Source organism: Gallus gallus, chromosome 10 (assembly GCF_016699485.2).
Source record: "Gallus gallus isolate bGalGal1 chromosome 10, bGalGal1.mat.broiler.GRCg7b, whole genome shotgun sequence".
Lineage (NCBI taxonomy): Eukaryota > Metazoa > Chordata > Aves > Galliformes > Phasianidae > Gallus > Gallus gallus.
In genome coordinates, this window is record NC_052541.1 from 3,535,881 (window position 1) to 3,553,127 (window position 17,247).

Genomic DNA, 17,247 nt, shown 5'->3' on the forward strand with positions numbered 1-17,247 from the left:
TAGTAAGAAGTTTTCACCAAGGTAAACCGACAGGTATATTTTTCCATAAAGAATTTAACCTCTTTGGCACTTTGATTTCCAAGAGAGATCTACAATAGCTTTATAACACAGAATTTACTTCCGGCTTCAGCTCTCACATTGAAGGAAGGCTAAGGTTAATCCTAAATAAAGCTTCTGCACGTAAGGTTTTACTGCTTTCTCAGAAGTTCATTTTCATTTGGCAAGAGAACAAGGTACAGGAGCTGGGAATTACCTACTACAGAACACCAGCTTTTGTAAGAAGACCAACCTGAATATTTCAGAAAATGCAGAATAGTATTTTTTGCAAGAAGGAGAAAAGAAATTAACAGCTGTGAAGAGGAAAAGGAAAGCAAACTTTAAAATACCAAATATTTTGTCATGACATGTCGCACATGTAGAGATTTATGCAGTCAGAGCAGAAATGTCTTTTGCTCTTTTAGAGCTTGGTTTAGAATTACTTAACATCCCACTAAGAACTAAGCATACACCTTCTCTCCTCAGTATTTCAACAGAAGATATAGCACTAAAGTAAAACAACCTGTAAGTGACCTGCATACAAAACTCAGCAGGCTTTAAAATACGTCAGTAATTCACAAGTCAACAAACGTATCAGCTATCAGGTAACTCACATCCTCTCATACTGACAACTGCTGGACTGCACACATGCTGACCACCAACAGTTCTGTGACCATAGTATTAACCATTTTGTTCTCAATTTCATGAGCTTTCAAGGGAGACTGTACTTTTTCCTCTCAAGAAATTCATGTGGTTATTTAGAATATCACGATGATCAAAGTACCTACATTACTCTTTCTGATTCAATTCCAAAGCTAATGGCAAAGCTCCTGACACTAAATCTTACATGCTACGTAATTACTCTGCTTCTACATTTCACCTGAATGACCACTTCACATTCAAGACTTCTGGTAAATGTCAAGGCAAAAAAAAAAAACAGCATTACACGATTTAAAACATGGAAAAAACCTCCAAACAAGGTAAAGAAGCTATCAAACTCAACCCTATTAAGTTTTAAAGTTGCTTGTTTTTCCTGGCTTTCACTATAAGTCAATTTTCCAAAGGAAGATTATTCCATGAGACGCATGCAATTCTCTGTTGCTGCTTGGACTTCAGGCACTTCCACTAGAATACAGACATATGTATTAACATATGGCTCATCAGCGTAGTTTCATGTTTAAAAAAACAAAACGAAGCAGAATAAAGTTCAGTTCAGTCTCTATATGAAGTCCTGAGTGACTAGTCTATTCTTTAGTTCCTAGCATTTCCTTTCCGATACAATGAACATCCACAAACAAATTATTTTTGGACAGAAGTGTTAGAATTATTTGTGGAAGAATCTGAACCTGCTAGAACCATTGGCCCTACATCTGAACATCATCCCTGTTTGCCTGGAATCAACAGCTATATGTATACCTTACTTGTAGGATCAAGTTATTTCTTAGTAAGGATTAATCATCAATTACTCTTAATAGTAAAACCAGTTACTTGGTACTAAAGCCTCCATACACTCCTTTGTTTTTGATGCTCAGTAACATCATACAACATGGTCAGGTTCATACTGTAGACTATTCTTTCAGGCTATTCATTTTCATATTACACTCTATTTAATTATGTAGACTGCCTAAATTCCACTCGTTTTTCTTAACGGGTAAGCATGAAGAATGTGTTTTGTAATTAAATATGCAAATAAAGCCAATTCCTTTCAACTGACTTCACTAAACCTACATAAAGACAGGGCTCAAGAGAAGTCATTTCTCAGTTTGCTGAAGGCCCTGCATACACTGTAGAATCAGACAGAGAAGGAAGGGATTACTGTTCCTTTAACAGGAAGTGAATCCAGTTCTATGATAGAACAGCGGACGGTTTACATACAGGTTATTATTTGCAACTGCAGCCTTAGTGGACATGGTTACAGTCTGCACATATGTATTAGTGAGCCTCTCCTATAAAGCAAATGAACACTGTTTATACACATTACTTGCTGAAAAGGGAAGAATTACACTTAAAGAGGTAACACAATGCAGCATTAACTACCACTCTACATAAAATTTCTGTGCTCTTTCAAACTTGTATTGTGTTATGGTTATGGCACTGTCATGAACACGTTCAGTTCAAAGGAGTGCAACTTCATACAGAACTGTCAGGATTGGGGCTTTTTTCAGTGCAGAGCTGAGCAGTACCTTTGCCTCATCTGCTGTATTACTTTCTGAAAGAAGGGATCTGCTTTAGCTCTTCACAGAATAACAGCCTCTAGATATAAAGAATGTAAAAGCAACTTAGATTGTCAAACACAACCTCTGGAATACTGGTTTCCTCACAGCATTTTTATTTCCATCAAAGTAAGCTACTGAGTTTCTGTATATAACGTAGGCAGCTCATGTAACCACATGAAACGTAAGCATCTTCTGTGCTGTAGTCATTTACAAAGCAAAACACAGCACACCTACACACTCCTGAACTTCCATTGTAACTGCTGATAAACAGAATTGGTATTTAAAAAGAAGTTAAGTAGCCTCAGTAGACTGTCTATAACCGTTGTGACCCTTTTTCCTAGGAGCTGCTTCCCATCGTGCTGACCACTGCTTATACAGCAATATTCAAGTTAGTCTTGATCCTCTCATGAATCCATAGACCACAGATCAGTAATCTGTGACCAAGAGAAGGGAGTCCAACAAGCTTAACTGAAGAAGTTTAGTGTAAGAGCTTAATTTACATCCTCTGAACTGCTCTTGGAAGACACTGAAGAGGAAGCACAGGGAGATTCATGATACCTGATAGATACCTGATGATCAGGAGATACCTGATGGTAGCCTTAATGCTAAATGCCACTGCTTTGAAACAAAGCCTTCATTATCAGCAATGGAAAACTTCGGCCCAAGCCAAAGGCATTACATTTTTACAGAAGCACTTCTAACCTTCATTGACATTTCAGTGACAACATATACACTCATGAATAAAAATTATTCCAAAACAGATAAGCAACTTCAGGAAAGCTGCAACTTCAGAACTGAGCACTCAAAGTCAGCAGAGCTCACCTAACCATACAGAGATCACAGCAAATGCCACTGTTTTAGCTGCCAGCTGCACTACGTCTCTAATGACCACTCCTGCAGCCTCAGCTTTCCTCCTATGTACACTCTTTTATGGCCTTCCCACTCCCCCATAACACAACTATAGGCTGTTGCTTGAGTTATCCAAGGTAGCAGGTACAACTCACTGCAGTTTTAAAGCGCAGATACCAGATTGCCTGCTGTCCTCTGATCAGATGGACATTGTCACACCTCACTACAGTACAGTAAATTGCCCCACTCAGCACATTTCAAATTACTCAGCTGCGATACCATAAATTATTTGGTAAAACAGCAATAAAAAAAAAAGGAAATTCACTCAAAAATAGTGAAATTATGTCAAAAGTGACCCCAAAAGAACTACAAAAGACACGTTTCCTCTATCATTGCTTGGCACTCCCAGTACTTGTGGAGAAGCATACACTCCATGGAGAGAGACCTCTGAAAAGCAAGCAGCAACAAGTCATTAAGGATTTGAGTTAATGACTCCAGTTGAGGGACTTCTTTTAATTCCCAGTAAGCAAGTCATTCTTAGAGCTATGACAACATTCAGAGGAGGGTTATAACTCTTGCTTCACATCACATACTGTACTTCAATCAAAATTTAGGGTTATTTCCCGACACAAGCAAGAATAGGATTATAGATACTACCAAGGGAAAAAACTTATTTACAAAATAGGCAGGGAAGTATTCTGAACTTATATAAAAACCACAAACCCTAAAAACTCCTAAAAATGAGTTACGAGCCACAGAATGCTGCTTTTAACCTGCTAGGAGGGTGCAGAACTGGAACTGCATGCATTACTTTCCTATGGGAATCTTTACTACGATCACTATCTGCAACCTTCACATCAGCCAAGAAGAGAGGAAAACCCATGGACTTGGGCCAATAAATATATAAAGAAATTTACAAGTCTTCTGGTTGATTTTGGCATTAGTCAGAGCTCTACGTTAAGCTTCACATTCCCTCTTCCAAAAAAAGCACATAAATGGCATGGGTTTTGGTTTACTTCCCTCCAATGAGGAAATGAAGCATATCAAAAGAGCTGTAGTCAGCGTGGAAAAACAGACAACGTTTAGGCAGTTTATTTCTGTTGCTGAAAGCCATGCTAAGAAAACCCTTTAAGAAAACCCACGGAGACCTATACAGATTTAAACTGCTTTACCTTAGGATGCTAAGCAAGATGCTGCTGTTTTACAGACTGGGTTCCATTACAAGTTCCATGTTTCTGCAGTGCAAAAGCACGTTTTAGTGCTACTGGGTTAGCTCTTTCCTGGGTCAGCAGTGCAACTACAGTTGTCAGCTTTTAAGCACTGAGAGCTTCACAAGTCCATTGAGAAATAATTTAACCAGAGCAGCTATTTCTGGTGACCCACAAAAATATCACGGTTCCCCAGCAGCAGTTTAATACCCTTTTCCCTGTTCTCAGCTGACCCTATTTATGCACCACCATCAGCAAGTGTGTTGGCATGAGAATCAGCTATTATGTAAGTTGAATCTGCTGTTGTCAAACCAAAAAAACCAGTGGTGTTCATTTCAGTTCCATTAGATGAGGAGAAAAAAAGAAATCAAAAGGAAAGGCAATGGTTGCTAAATGGGAAAGAGGAGACAGCAAAAGGAAATCTGCAGCTTTAAGGGGCTTTCCACACCAAGGAAGAATGCTGACACTATAAAAATCTCTTTCAGTTTCACTGAAATTTAGGCAACAGAATCAGACAATGCCTTTCAGTCTGCAAAAGGTCTCATTTATTGATTCAGGAGCCTTTACAAATAGGTCCGAGTAATAAATACAGAAAAACACAATTTCAGCAGGCATTTGCTCAAAGTCTGCATAAGCATATTAAGTTTAAACAGAAACAATATGTGACCATATTGCTCATGGTTAGCCATGTCTTAAAATTGTTCTGTATGGCAAGATCAGTTTGGTGTCACACATACCAGCTCTTAAATACTGAATGTTCTGCAGAACATAGAATTATGTGCTGTTTTTTGGGGTTTTTTTTTTTTTAGGTTAGCAGTGGGACAGGAACAGAATATCTGTATTTGAGTAACTCCAAAAGGAATATTGCTGTTTTATTTTCTCTGCAAAGCTGCAAACTGAATCTCTTCTCCAAGCTGAAGCATCAGTAAGAGAGGAAGAAGTCTTTCCTATTGTATGTGGAGTTATTTAGTGCCAGTAGTTCACGACAAAAAACAGACAAGATTCTGCTAAGAGAGACCAAGTGGACTGGCTCAGCTGCCACTGAACACTTAGGAACGTATACAGTTTTTGCTACAAATGAAAAGAACTTTACAACAGTAGTTCCCTCGAGTCTAATTTTTAAGAACAGTTTTGCCATTTTAGATAAGATTTACTGGAAAAATAACAAAGTTTAAGAAGCAGAACTAACAAAGTTACTCAGGGGAAAGGAAAAAAAAAAAAAAAGCAGGTGTTCCCTACCTACCAATCCTAAATCCTATTCCCTCCCTAAACACATACAGGCCCACACCTTACACCTGACTGCTACTCTCTCAACTATTACCTTGAAGAGAAACAGCACATCTAGTGTCTGGACAAGATCTACACATCTCCTAACTTGACATATAGCATTAAAAAAAATACGGAAGGGCTCAAACAGCGGGGGGCACTAATTCAAGCATATTCTTTCTGCAGGTGACTTAAGAAAACTACAGAACTCTTACCTTTAGTTGAAATTAGTCATGAGCAGAAGTATTGAGTTTCATGTTTTTATACATAATAAGCCTCTGTGAAACAGAAGCTTTCAGTTTTTGGAAGGCAGCCTAAGTAACAAACACTGTATGACATCATTCTTTCTTATGCGCATCTTTGAGATCTAAAAGCTTCCATTGAACTTGGCATTAATGACACGGTGTTTCTAAGCCTATTAACAATAACTTAAAATCCACATAAGTCACTGCTTACAGTTTTATGTCCTCAAGATATTACCACATAGAAATGCCCTTTTTCTACAACTGCCTGCTGGCAGGATCACTGCAATGATAAAGCTTGCTTTATTTATGGTAAAAGAACTTTCAAGTTCTCATCTGCAAGGAGAATTACTGTTCATAACAATAAGCATCAAGCAAGAAACATACGGACAGCCAAATAGATGCCTCTGGAAATTAGATGTGCAGCTAAATACCATTAACCAGTGAAATATGGATTCGCATATAAAGGTTGACACTCAGGAAAAAACAGAAGATGCTTCTTTCTCCAAAAGACCAATGCCACCCTAATCCAGTTTGACATCAGAAGGTACACTAGCATTCTCCCAGACTGGATGAAAGAGCATTTTGAAGCAGTTTTTCTACCTTTGTGGAATGCTGATTCTTAACTAACTTCATACACCAATGATTTTGATAAAAGATGAGTCCAGTTACAAATAGACTGTGGAATTCTAGCTGGTCTACTTGAAATAGCTTTTCTGCAAGCTCTTAAGTCTTGTAGGTAAAGATTTTTGTCCTATGTGCACTAGAAGTCACCTGTATGTTAATTTTTCTATGGGTGTGTAGCAGCAGGCTTTATTTGCTGAAAATCATTTCTGTTCTAAGGCCAGGAATACTGCAAAGGAAAAAAATACTTCATTAACTCACATTTAAGTGATCTTGCCTTTGATTTTTTCTGATTTTTTCTAAGATTGCAAGGTTCTCTTTTTCAATGCCTTCATCCTCGGATTTCTTCCCGTCAACTGGTTCCTCCTCCTTCATATCATAGTGATCCAGATCTTCAATGTCCTACAGGACAAAGAAAGATTCACTGTTAATAACTATGCTCTTCACTCATGGAAACTCTTTAAGGGCATCTATGGGCATAGCCAGTCCACTGCACAGCACTACGTACTAGCGATTGCAGTGATTGCTGGATGCCATTTCTGTTTTGCTCTGACCTAATTCATTCAGCCAACAGTATCCAAGGGAAACATAAGAAACCCTTACAATACAAATGAGAGCCAGATTCACAACCTGCTTCTGGTCACACAAAAAAGCACAGTTAAACAACAAAAATTGTCTTTTATTCAAGGTGAACATTCTGGCTGGTGATTAGATGGAACAGCTTTGGAAATACAATACAAGACAATTTCATACCCCCAGGTGTCCTGAGCATATGAACCAACATTTCAGTTCTGACGCAGCCCTAAATTTTTTAATCATCTTTTCTGTTGAAGTTCAGGGAGATAACATTTCACAGTTTTGGTTTAATAATTAGCCAGTCACTGCAGAGCATAATGCCAGAATTCTACTAGATTAGGATAACAATCTCATATGCATACATACTTCACCCATATCTTCCTCCTCCTCCTCCTCCGATGTAACTTCTTCCGTTGTTCCATTCTGCAATGTAACAGTGAGATAACTGCATTAAATGCACACGTTCCTTTCTTTCAAAAATCAGGAAGCCTTCTAGCAAACAGTAAATATGAACGTTACACTTATCAAGGTCTACCAAAGATTGAAGTTCAAATGCAAGGATAAACAAAGATGCTGTCCTGGAACATGACAACGAAGAAATATTTGCATGAAAGAAAGATAAATAGAATGCCACAACTTCACATTAAATCCTAAATGAAAACTTAAGATCCAGGTAAAGACATCCTATTTTTGAGACAACAGTGACAAACACAATAAACAAGTGGGTTATAACTCATGATATCTTAAACCATGAAAATCAGATCATGGCTCTGACTAGAAAGCATATACATGCTAGAGCTCTATAAATTAATGGTTCTTGGTCACACTACCTGGAACTACTGCCACAACCACTAACATTATATAGCCACTGTTACTACATTATCTGATGACATACTAAAGCAGTACACTGAGTTGGTTTTTCAGAGCTTTCCATTTCAGGATACCACTTCAAGCTCAGGAAGTTTGAGCTGCAGAAATAGTTGGAAGCATTATATCCTTGTCCTCTGCTTACCCTTTTTTTTGACAAGTAAGGAATGCCCCTACTGTACACAATGCAAGGTACCGGATGGATCTTCTGACTTATCAAAGCGTCTTATTTAACTTGAAAATTATCCAAAATTTCCAGCTGTGAAACTCTTCCATGAGTTAATTTTAGAGTTTCAGAGCACAAACAAGACTCTTCAATGAAGCTGCTTCCTAACCCTACAGACCTTGGAGTTGCACTGCTATGTGGGTGGCGAGGGGAGAAGAGCTATAGTATTACTGTTTGGCAGAAGACCAAAAATCAAGCAAGTTATTTGTCATTATTATAGTACGGTCGCCACAGGAAAACCATCTGTTACACTGAAAGAGTCTTTAGAAATTGTCATCAACACGTACAGGCAAAAGCAGATAAGAATCCTATTAAAAATACAAAAAGAACATGCTCACTGTCAGTTACCAGTTCTGTTTTCAGCACAAAACATTTTAGTTAACCAGAACGTTTAGCAGCTCTTCACAGCTCTTAATTTGTCAAGTGTACAAGAAGTAAACCAGACACCTCAAGCAGATACTTTCTGCCCAAAGCAGCACATGGTCCTGATATACTATATCTTTGCAAGGGACTGAAAAGGAAGGAAAGAATCAGTAGTAAATTAATTCAGGTGCACACTGTAAAACGTATACTCTTCATGAAGCAGCATACAGTGTTTTGCTGTATGAGGCATTCAAGGCAAGGCTGGATGTGGCACTGGGCAGCCTGGTCTAGTGGTTGGCAACTCTGCCTACACTGCATCACATCTAAGTTCTGGCTCACACAAAAGTTTTAACCATTCCGCTGTCGTCTTTCTTAGAGTTGAAAAAACAACTCCTTGATTTCTATAAGGCGTCCACAGCTTTAACTTACCTGTCCAGCTGGTAATGGCTGATCTAACATTTCAACATCTGGATGCTGAGGAAGATTATACAATCTGCAGAGGTCACATATTAATCGCTTCAGTTGCTGGAGAAGCTATAAAACAAGAAAACATGAAAGCATCCATTTAAACCAAGCCACAGAAGAATGTATTTTAAAGTACCTTTGCAGGTTGGTATTAACTTTCAGTCAGCCTACGGCATTTAAGTCTGCAGGTACTACAATAAAGACACCACTTTTTGCCTGCAGTTGTCATAATAAAAGCCACCATGATGGGATACCAAAGACACAGGAAGTTAAAGATGGCTTATTACTTTCTTCTTGCATCAAGCCACAAAAAAAGCAGTGAGCAAAAGGATTATCTGCTCTGGCAGTATAGTTCATTTCAGGCAGAGATCTCAGAGCCACAAACCACTTGGGAGTAATCAAAGGGCTGTATTCCTCAGGACATGCTGGTGCATTCTACTTTCCCAGTTTAAAGAGCAATGTTTTAAAAACAAAATCCAACAAAACCCACACACCAACAAGAAACAATTTAATTTCCCACATCCTGGATCCCTCTTCAGGACACAGCTGGGCAGCTCTAGAAGCAAACCTAGAAACGCTGGCAACAGCAATCACACAGCAATGCAGCAACTTGCAGGCTTCCAGACAGATCGATTCCTAATGCACTTCAGCACAAAAGCACAAATTTCACCACAAACAGGGACGTGGGAACATGCAGCTGAGAGGAGGGATCCCCTTCCTTGGCAGAGGTCTGCAATTCAGGGTTAGCTCAATGCAACTGAAAAATTGCAGTTTAATTTCTAAAGTGAAATATTTGTTACCAGTCTTCCCTTCTGCTACATTTCCCCTCCCCGAAGGAATTCATTTCATACCCTTGCTCCTTTGGCCATGGATCACCTTAATCGTTATCCTTTATGCTTTGTTCATATGTATGAAAGAATTATAGGACAGTTTGGGCCAGAAGGTACATCTGGGAGTCAACCTCATGCTCTAAGCAGTGCCTAGCATGATTTTGTGTGTGTTAGTGGAAAACAAAGAGACTATATGAAAAGGGGTAGCAGATTTCCCTCATGTATTAATAATTTAAACCTATCTCCTGCCTAACTTCACGTGCTTGGCTAACATGAAAGTATCATAGAAGAATTTTTACCACATCAAAATTTACCATGTCACGTGAAAAGCCTCGACATACAGCCTGTCTGAGGAGTATGTTTTTCAGCTTCCCAAACAGCTGATAATCATCAGAAGTTGAAAAGCAAGCAGAAGGGCAGAATAATACCAAAGGACTTCAGAGATCTGGTGAAATGCATTTAGCACATTTGCTCTGCTGAGCTCCTGGAGAGCTTAACGTTGTTTCTCATTCAATATTTTAACTGTTTTAACAGTAACCTTTATTATGACTTCAAAGCAGCGTGAAACAATGGACTTTAGCTGAAGTTAAGTGAAATGGGGTTTGTGGCTTTAAAAAAAAAAAAACAAAACGCTAAGTTGATATAAATTAGTTTTGGCATTCATTTCTGCAGGCAGTTCCTTATCCTTTCTACCCTACCACAGGAAGGGCGTGTGCAAGCTGCTCAGAATTCCTTGATGAGGGTGTAAAGGGTAAAGCTGGAAGGGATAAAAATGCCCTCAGTACCCACAGACTCAAGCCTTTTGACCCCGAAGTCTGATTTTGTAAAGTAACCGTCTCTATTTTGTCTTCATTTTGACATTACACGATGTAAAGTTGATTCCTGAGAAGCCAATGGGCTATTCACAGGTGCTGCATCAACCCATCAGTTTTTAAATGGGCAAGTACAATTCTGATATCAGAAGCAGTTTGGTTACAACAAACATCAGTGGTCTATGTCTGCATGCAATTCAGTGCAGCAAGTCCCACATATCTGTGATAAACATTTTCCACCCTAATGCAAGCGATCTTGTATACAGGTAAGCATAGGGAACATCTTGTCTAAAACCTTGCTTTAGTCTGAAGCCAACAGTCACATCAGCTTCAAGCTGATCCCTTTCTGTAGAAAGGAATTCCTGAAGAAAGCTGATTTGGCTGTGCATTCCACTATTTAACTGCCATATGTCTCCTTAGGCAGAGGTCACAGGCTAAAAACCTGTATTTAACATTCCCTTAGCTGTCCTCTTGCCTTTGTAGTTGATGTAGTTTCCATGCAAAGAAAACACTAGAAGTGCTATTTTTCCTCATTAATTTCTGATGCACTTCACTAATTATTCTCAGAAAGCCTTAAACTTTTTGGGGCTGAAATGTGACTACAGTGAAAAAGCAAGCATTTTTAAGTCATCTTCCTCTTCATGTTTCAAATTGCTTTTTGTTTGTACGTTTTTAGAAGAGGAAACTTATGCTTGCAAAGACCCCAAAATAAGACTCTCAACTGAACCCATTGCTTATTAATGTGAAAAAACTTGAACCAAAAAACATCTAAAGCAACCAGAACTCACCAGTGTATTGCTCTTCTTAATGTCTTCTAAACGCTCCAAGACTGAAGTCAGGTTTGGGTCATCTGATTCTACAAACCATATTGGTGATGAAGAGGGGTAAGATTCCTGTTTTTAAAAAATAACAATGAATAAACAAAAAAAGTTCAAAGCTTTTAAAGCTCGCTCACATCCAAACTTCAACAGTGCAGTAACATCTCCTCATCTTACCCTAAGCCGGTAACATGGAAGAAAAGTAACTTGAGGCAACTCAAGAGAAGTCAAAAGAATTCCAGATAACTGGTTCTTCTAGCATTACACTGTTTTCATCTGGATCAAACAACAGACTTTCATAAGAAAGTACTGAAAAGTTTAAAGTCCTGAGGGCAAGTAGAGCAGAAGGAAGAAATATAGAAATTCAGTAGAGATTATTATTATATTAAAAAATATGGAATTACAACTAGTACACATCAGAGAATAAAACTATATCCGTGCTATTTTGTCACAAGAATACAGATTCCTCTGAACGTTATCTATGAAAGCAACAACACATAGAGGCTTAAGATCTCCTCTGGATTACTCAAACTGTTCCAGCATTGACTCTCAGACCAGAGCAACACAGTTCAGATCTCCTGCCTTTAAGGCAGGCAAATGACAATGCCATAAATGCATTCTTTTCTTCGTACCATCAAGTAGCAAAGGACCATACCTTGCTGTTGTTGAAGGACATCTCAAACCAATGTATGTATGACACATGTCAATAGATCCCTGCAAGCACCAAAACGTGTCCTGACAGTGAGCACAAATAGGTTCATGGGACTAGAAATCCATTTCATTTTACACAACAAGCCATGGTCAGAGCATATACAACACGGAACAGATGTGGCCCACGACCACCTGCAATCCATGACAAGCAGCTTTTTTGTCACTAAACTGGCAGAGCAGACAGCCTTTCAAGAAGTGCTAGGAAGACCCCCATTGCTCCACCAGCAGGAGACCAGGGACAAACCTACAATAAGATGTTTGTTGTTTGCAGGCCTTACCTGCTCCTAGTCTAGAGGGCCTATTGAATAGGCCCCTCAAAAACACAGCAAATCTTTCCTCCGACAAGGACATGACTAGCAGCTCAGCTCTGACGAGCAAGAAATCCCACTGTGTGTTTTATCACATCACAGTGGCTACTTGAACACGCTGTTGCCTTCTCAATGAATGCCAATCCTTCTCCTCTGCTCTCATTCCATTTCATTCCAAGTCCTGCCACATGCGAGGAAGCATAAGCAGGATTTAATTCTGTCTGCCTTATGAATGTACAGCATATATAAACTACTATAAGCCCCCAAAACACATTAAACATGCATTTTTAGCCTGCTTTAGCTTTTCAAACACAAACAGAAACCATGCATTCATCTGAAAGGCTTCCCTTAAATGCTGTGTAAGCACACCCACTCATATATACCAGAAAAGACGTAGGTCTAACTTCCAGCTCACTCCAACACTCTTTAACTCTGCAGATTTGCCAGTAAGTATGTTCTTCTACCTTTACGTAAATGGCACCAAGTTTTTCCTTCTTTAAGTAACACATATTTATGGAAAAGCTGACCCTCGTGCAGCTATGAGTCACTGCATTTTGAAATAGAGAATTCACACACAAACTTCAAACAAACATTCTGACCCTGAGATACAAACAGGCCGATGAGTTTGTAATACCACAGCGTGCAATGAAAAACAGCTTGTGGCTTGTGAGGTCAAAGAACTGAACTGCACAATAGCCACTTCTGTTGAGAGTTAACTCAGCTGTTTCCTGTGTCTGCATTCTATAGAAAGGAGAGATGGATTCAATACAGATCATGCAAGAAACACAAGCTTCCCAAACGTGAAGATATAACTCACAAAACTAACCTAGAAGAACAATTCTTTTATTGCACTAGGTACCTGCTGTTCAAAATACTAGTTATTATTTCTCAGTGGCTAAAAACAAGATTATTTTGGTCCTATGACTGCACAGCTGACCTTCAGTGACGCTGTGTGTCAAGCTTAGTTGCACAGGTATCAACCATATTATTATCCGTATTAAGTTGTTAAGCTTTTTTAGGCCAGTGCTGTAACATGGCAGTTTCCTGCTCTCTACAATTAAATGCAAAACTTCGTCATAACAGAGAAAGGCTAAACATTTAGATTTGGGCAGCTTTCTCAAGCTAATGCACACTGTACAGCTTGCAAAGCTAATGCAATTGCTCAGTAAGCCATGACATGCTGGGATGACATCACACCTAGTGTGCACTGAGGCCAGAGGACAAAGGCTGAATGTTTACAGCCAAGCCAGATAGAATTACAATTCATGGGCTCATCACTTCTACAGAGTCTTTGTATCAACACCAGGACAGACTGTGAGCTTTGTCAACACCAACACTTCTGATGCTTCTGTTGCAGAACGCAGCAAAAGGGCTGAGTCTAATAATAGGCATACCAAAAAATAAAAACAAAGAAAGAAAAGCTCCACATTCGTGCTACTGGAACAAGTCAAAAAAGCACCAAGGAAAACCACAGCGTAATAAGAATACCCACAGGATCCCACCATTCAGTGTTTCACCTCCTAAAATTGTCTAACACATTCTAACAGTGTTGCTTTTCTTGGGTAGATCTATCTTCTAACCACGTCCCCATCCTCCTTACCATTAACTACCCAACAAGGCTGTGTTACTTGCACTGCTCAATAATCTTCATCTAGTTTTACAGACCAACAGCAGCACCACCCTGTTGTCAGTATGAGACTTAAGCTGTTTCTCCATTTCTACAATACTGTTGCAAGCGTGAAATTACTGAACTAAAAAGCAAACCCCAAACCCACAACCCTCCCCTGACCACCCCGCACCACAACACCTTGCTCACATCCCTGAGACTACCACTACCCGTACACAACAGCTGCTCCATGGAACCCAACATGCCCACACATTGTATTATGATAAATGGTCAGAAAATCCACTTGAACCTACACCTCCAGCATTATGGATTCAAATGACTGTTACCCACTGCCTCTTCTGAATTTTCTTTGATTTTCAGATAACCTTTGATTGAGTGCTATTCTTTTTTCTTTGAAATCTCCTTGGTAAACTGGCTAAATAAAAGTCAGCCAACTGGATTCCATTTCCTAAGCTTTGGCAAACTCTCCATCAGTGCCAGAAATCAGCCCCGTTCTTTTTACATCTTTTTAGAACTTAATTACAGATTTTCCTGTGTTTACACCATGAGTTTTCTGGGAATCATTTTGCTTATCAGACATTCAGAAATCACAGTTTATGTTATGCAGCCCAAAAGATACCGATCACATTACTGTATTCTGACACTTCATTTTCACACTTAAGGAAAAAGTTGCACTTCTACACATGAAAGAATTCTAATTTCCTTAATAAACTAGCAGAGCAGCAATGCTGTTTGACGTAAAATAAGTATATGCAGTGGGAGGTTGAAAAGTCAAATTTAATGGGGGTGTGGAGAGGTATGGTAAAGAGAGTACTGCCCCTTACCCACCTGCCTTTGATCAGTAGAAGACCCGTACTTTCCTTTCTTTGTGGACTTGAAGACTGCATAGGACATTACTTGCTGAATGGCTAAATGCATATGAACAGCAGGACACACTTTATTCACTGGAGTTCAGCTAAGGAGAGATCCTTACCTACCCCAGTGCCACAGAAAGCAAGCTTCTGTTAGCTTTAATTTTCTTACCATCTTCGTGAAGTCACAGACCAACAGGCTCAGCTCCATGACAAACCTGTACCAAACCATGCACTTAGAAGGGAACCTAGATCAACTGACTAAAAAGCATACGTCTTTTAAACACAGATAATTACTGCAACACCACCCTGAAGTTCAGCGACTGCCTTGGCAGCGGCAGCCCACGCTACCAGACAGTCCCAGACAAGGCTGAGTGCTCTGCTTGGAGCCCCTGAGACTGGGAAAGCTCAAACATCTTCACAGGAGGCAGGTGACAGAATGCCACAGCCCTGTCTATGCAGGCTCTGCTCATACGTTCATCGCTACATCACTGAACGCCTTCAGGAGCACACCATAACACAACTAACAGCCACGGCTTTCCTCTCCAAAACATTCTGCAGGGAACGATGCAAATGTAGCAGAGCGTGCTGCTTCAGAATTGTTTGTTATTAAATATAGCCACATCAGAGAAGTAGCGTCAAAGGCACGTGCCTGGCAGAACAGAAAGGCCACCACAAACTGCATCTCCATGGAGGTACCTGTAACATTCACAAACTGTTCCAAGCGAAAATAAGTACAGCTTCCTGCACAAACAAGCCCTGCTGATTGCAGAAGGCTACCACAGAAGAACAGGGGAAGGGGGGAGGCAGCAAAGATCCCCAAGAAAGGCTTCACCAAATGCTGCTTTCCATCCAGCACACACAACAATGACAGAGCCTGTGACACAACCTAAGCTATGTCTGTGTTACATCCATGGCAGTATTTAGGCACACACACAGCTCACACTCAGATCACTACCTTAGAAGAAGCCATAACACACACAAGCAAAGCAGCAAAGACAAAACTTCAAGTGGTTATAAACGTGAATGCAGATACGGTATCACAGCTCATCCACTTCTTAGGAACAAGTCTTTGCATCCAAGCAATTCTTCAAACTATTTTGTCTACAGAAGATGTCCCACCTGCTGATTCTCACGTGTGGAACTGCACAATACCTATGGAAAATGAGCCTTAGTGGACTGCCTTATCAGCTGCTGCAACAACTCACCCCATAAAGGCAGCAGGCTGCATGCTGTCCAGCATGCCGCATCCACACACAATTAGCACATCAACTGAAAGCAATAATGCTAAATGGCCACTTTTCTGATAAAAGCACAGTGACTTATCTTTATTTTGAATAAACACTTTATTCTTCAGGTCACCCCCATGATGCAATACGCCATCAATTCGACCACAGACATTCACAGGAAATGCTCTTAACACTTCTGCAGGGACCCAAGGTAAAACGCAGCAAGGCCTCTGCTCTGAAGCAAACACTACACATGGTTTTGCTGACTGCACTGCACGTGACAGCTGCTGAAGAGCAGTGTGAGGTCTCCACAGATGGAAGCTGCTGCTCAGGACCAACCCAGAGGAGTGAGCTAAGTGACATTCTTTTGCCAGTATCACAGAGAGCAACAAGCGGTTACAGAAAATCCAAACTGAGAATTAAGCAAAGAACACATTATCACTTACGATTAGTTAAGTGGCTTGTCAGGAACAGGTTACAGAGCTAAGACTCGAATCCAGGCTCTTACATAGCATCTCACACATGCACAGACATATCCCTGTGTGCCTGTATTCTCACCTAACAGCTGTCAGGGAACGGGTGTTTGAGAGCTCACAGTCCCAATGCATTACACAAGCATTCAAGCTGGCAATGGTTAACCCAATAAGGAGCTGGACGCACGCACTAATGAGAAAGATGTTCTGACAATCTGATTCTGCAATACTCTTCTTTCACCACTGGCAGAGTACCTCGTGTACCGAATTCCTGAAGGAATTCCAGTTACTTGTAACTACCAACTTAAAATCAAGAGTTGTTAATAACCTGTTTTTGCAACGATATCTTTTCTCTATGTATTTATAGGCACCAACAAGCCAAGTACGGCTTCTAATAAGCTTAGAAGCAGCAGTTACAGCTAAGTTCCAACATGCCACACTCTCCCCCAGCCTGACTCTTCCCAGTAGATGTGCTCTTACCTTTAGCACTTTGGACATGCAAAGCCTGATAACACTTCTGCTGCTACCCAAAAACCCAGGCCTGCCCTTCCTCCTCTCCAGTCTCCTTATCTTCAGAAGTGTAGATCTTTTAAGCATTCAGACAGCCCACTCCAAACCACTGAAGGCACGGTGCCCTTTCCCCCTCACAA

General features: G+C 40.1%; 1 protein-coding gene across 4 annotated transcripts in view; it reads right to left on the reverse strand.

Annotated features, from left to right (window-relative positions):
* The window catches only part of UBE2Q2 (ubiquitin conjugating enzyme E2 Q2), a 37,835-nt gene that overhangs the window by 13,351 nt on the left and 7,237 nt on the right, over positions 1-17,247 (reverse strand). For all 4 annotated transcript variants that reach the window (XM_015279019.4, XM_015279017.4, XM_040706990.2 and 1 more), the window contains exons 2-5: positions 11,369-11,473; positions 8,903-9,007; positions 7,384-7,440; positions 6,703-6,843 (exon numbers count right to left, since the gene is read on the reverse strand). In XM_015279019.4, the coding sequence (XP_015134505.1) occupies positions 6,703-6,843; positions 7,384-7,440; positions 8,903-9,007; positions 11,369-11,473 (408 nt within the window). The remainder of the gene's footprint in view (positions 1-6,702; positions 6,844-7,383; positions 7,441-8,902; positions 9,008-11,368; positions 11,474-17,247) is intronic.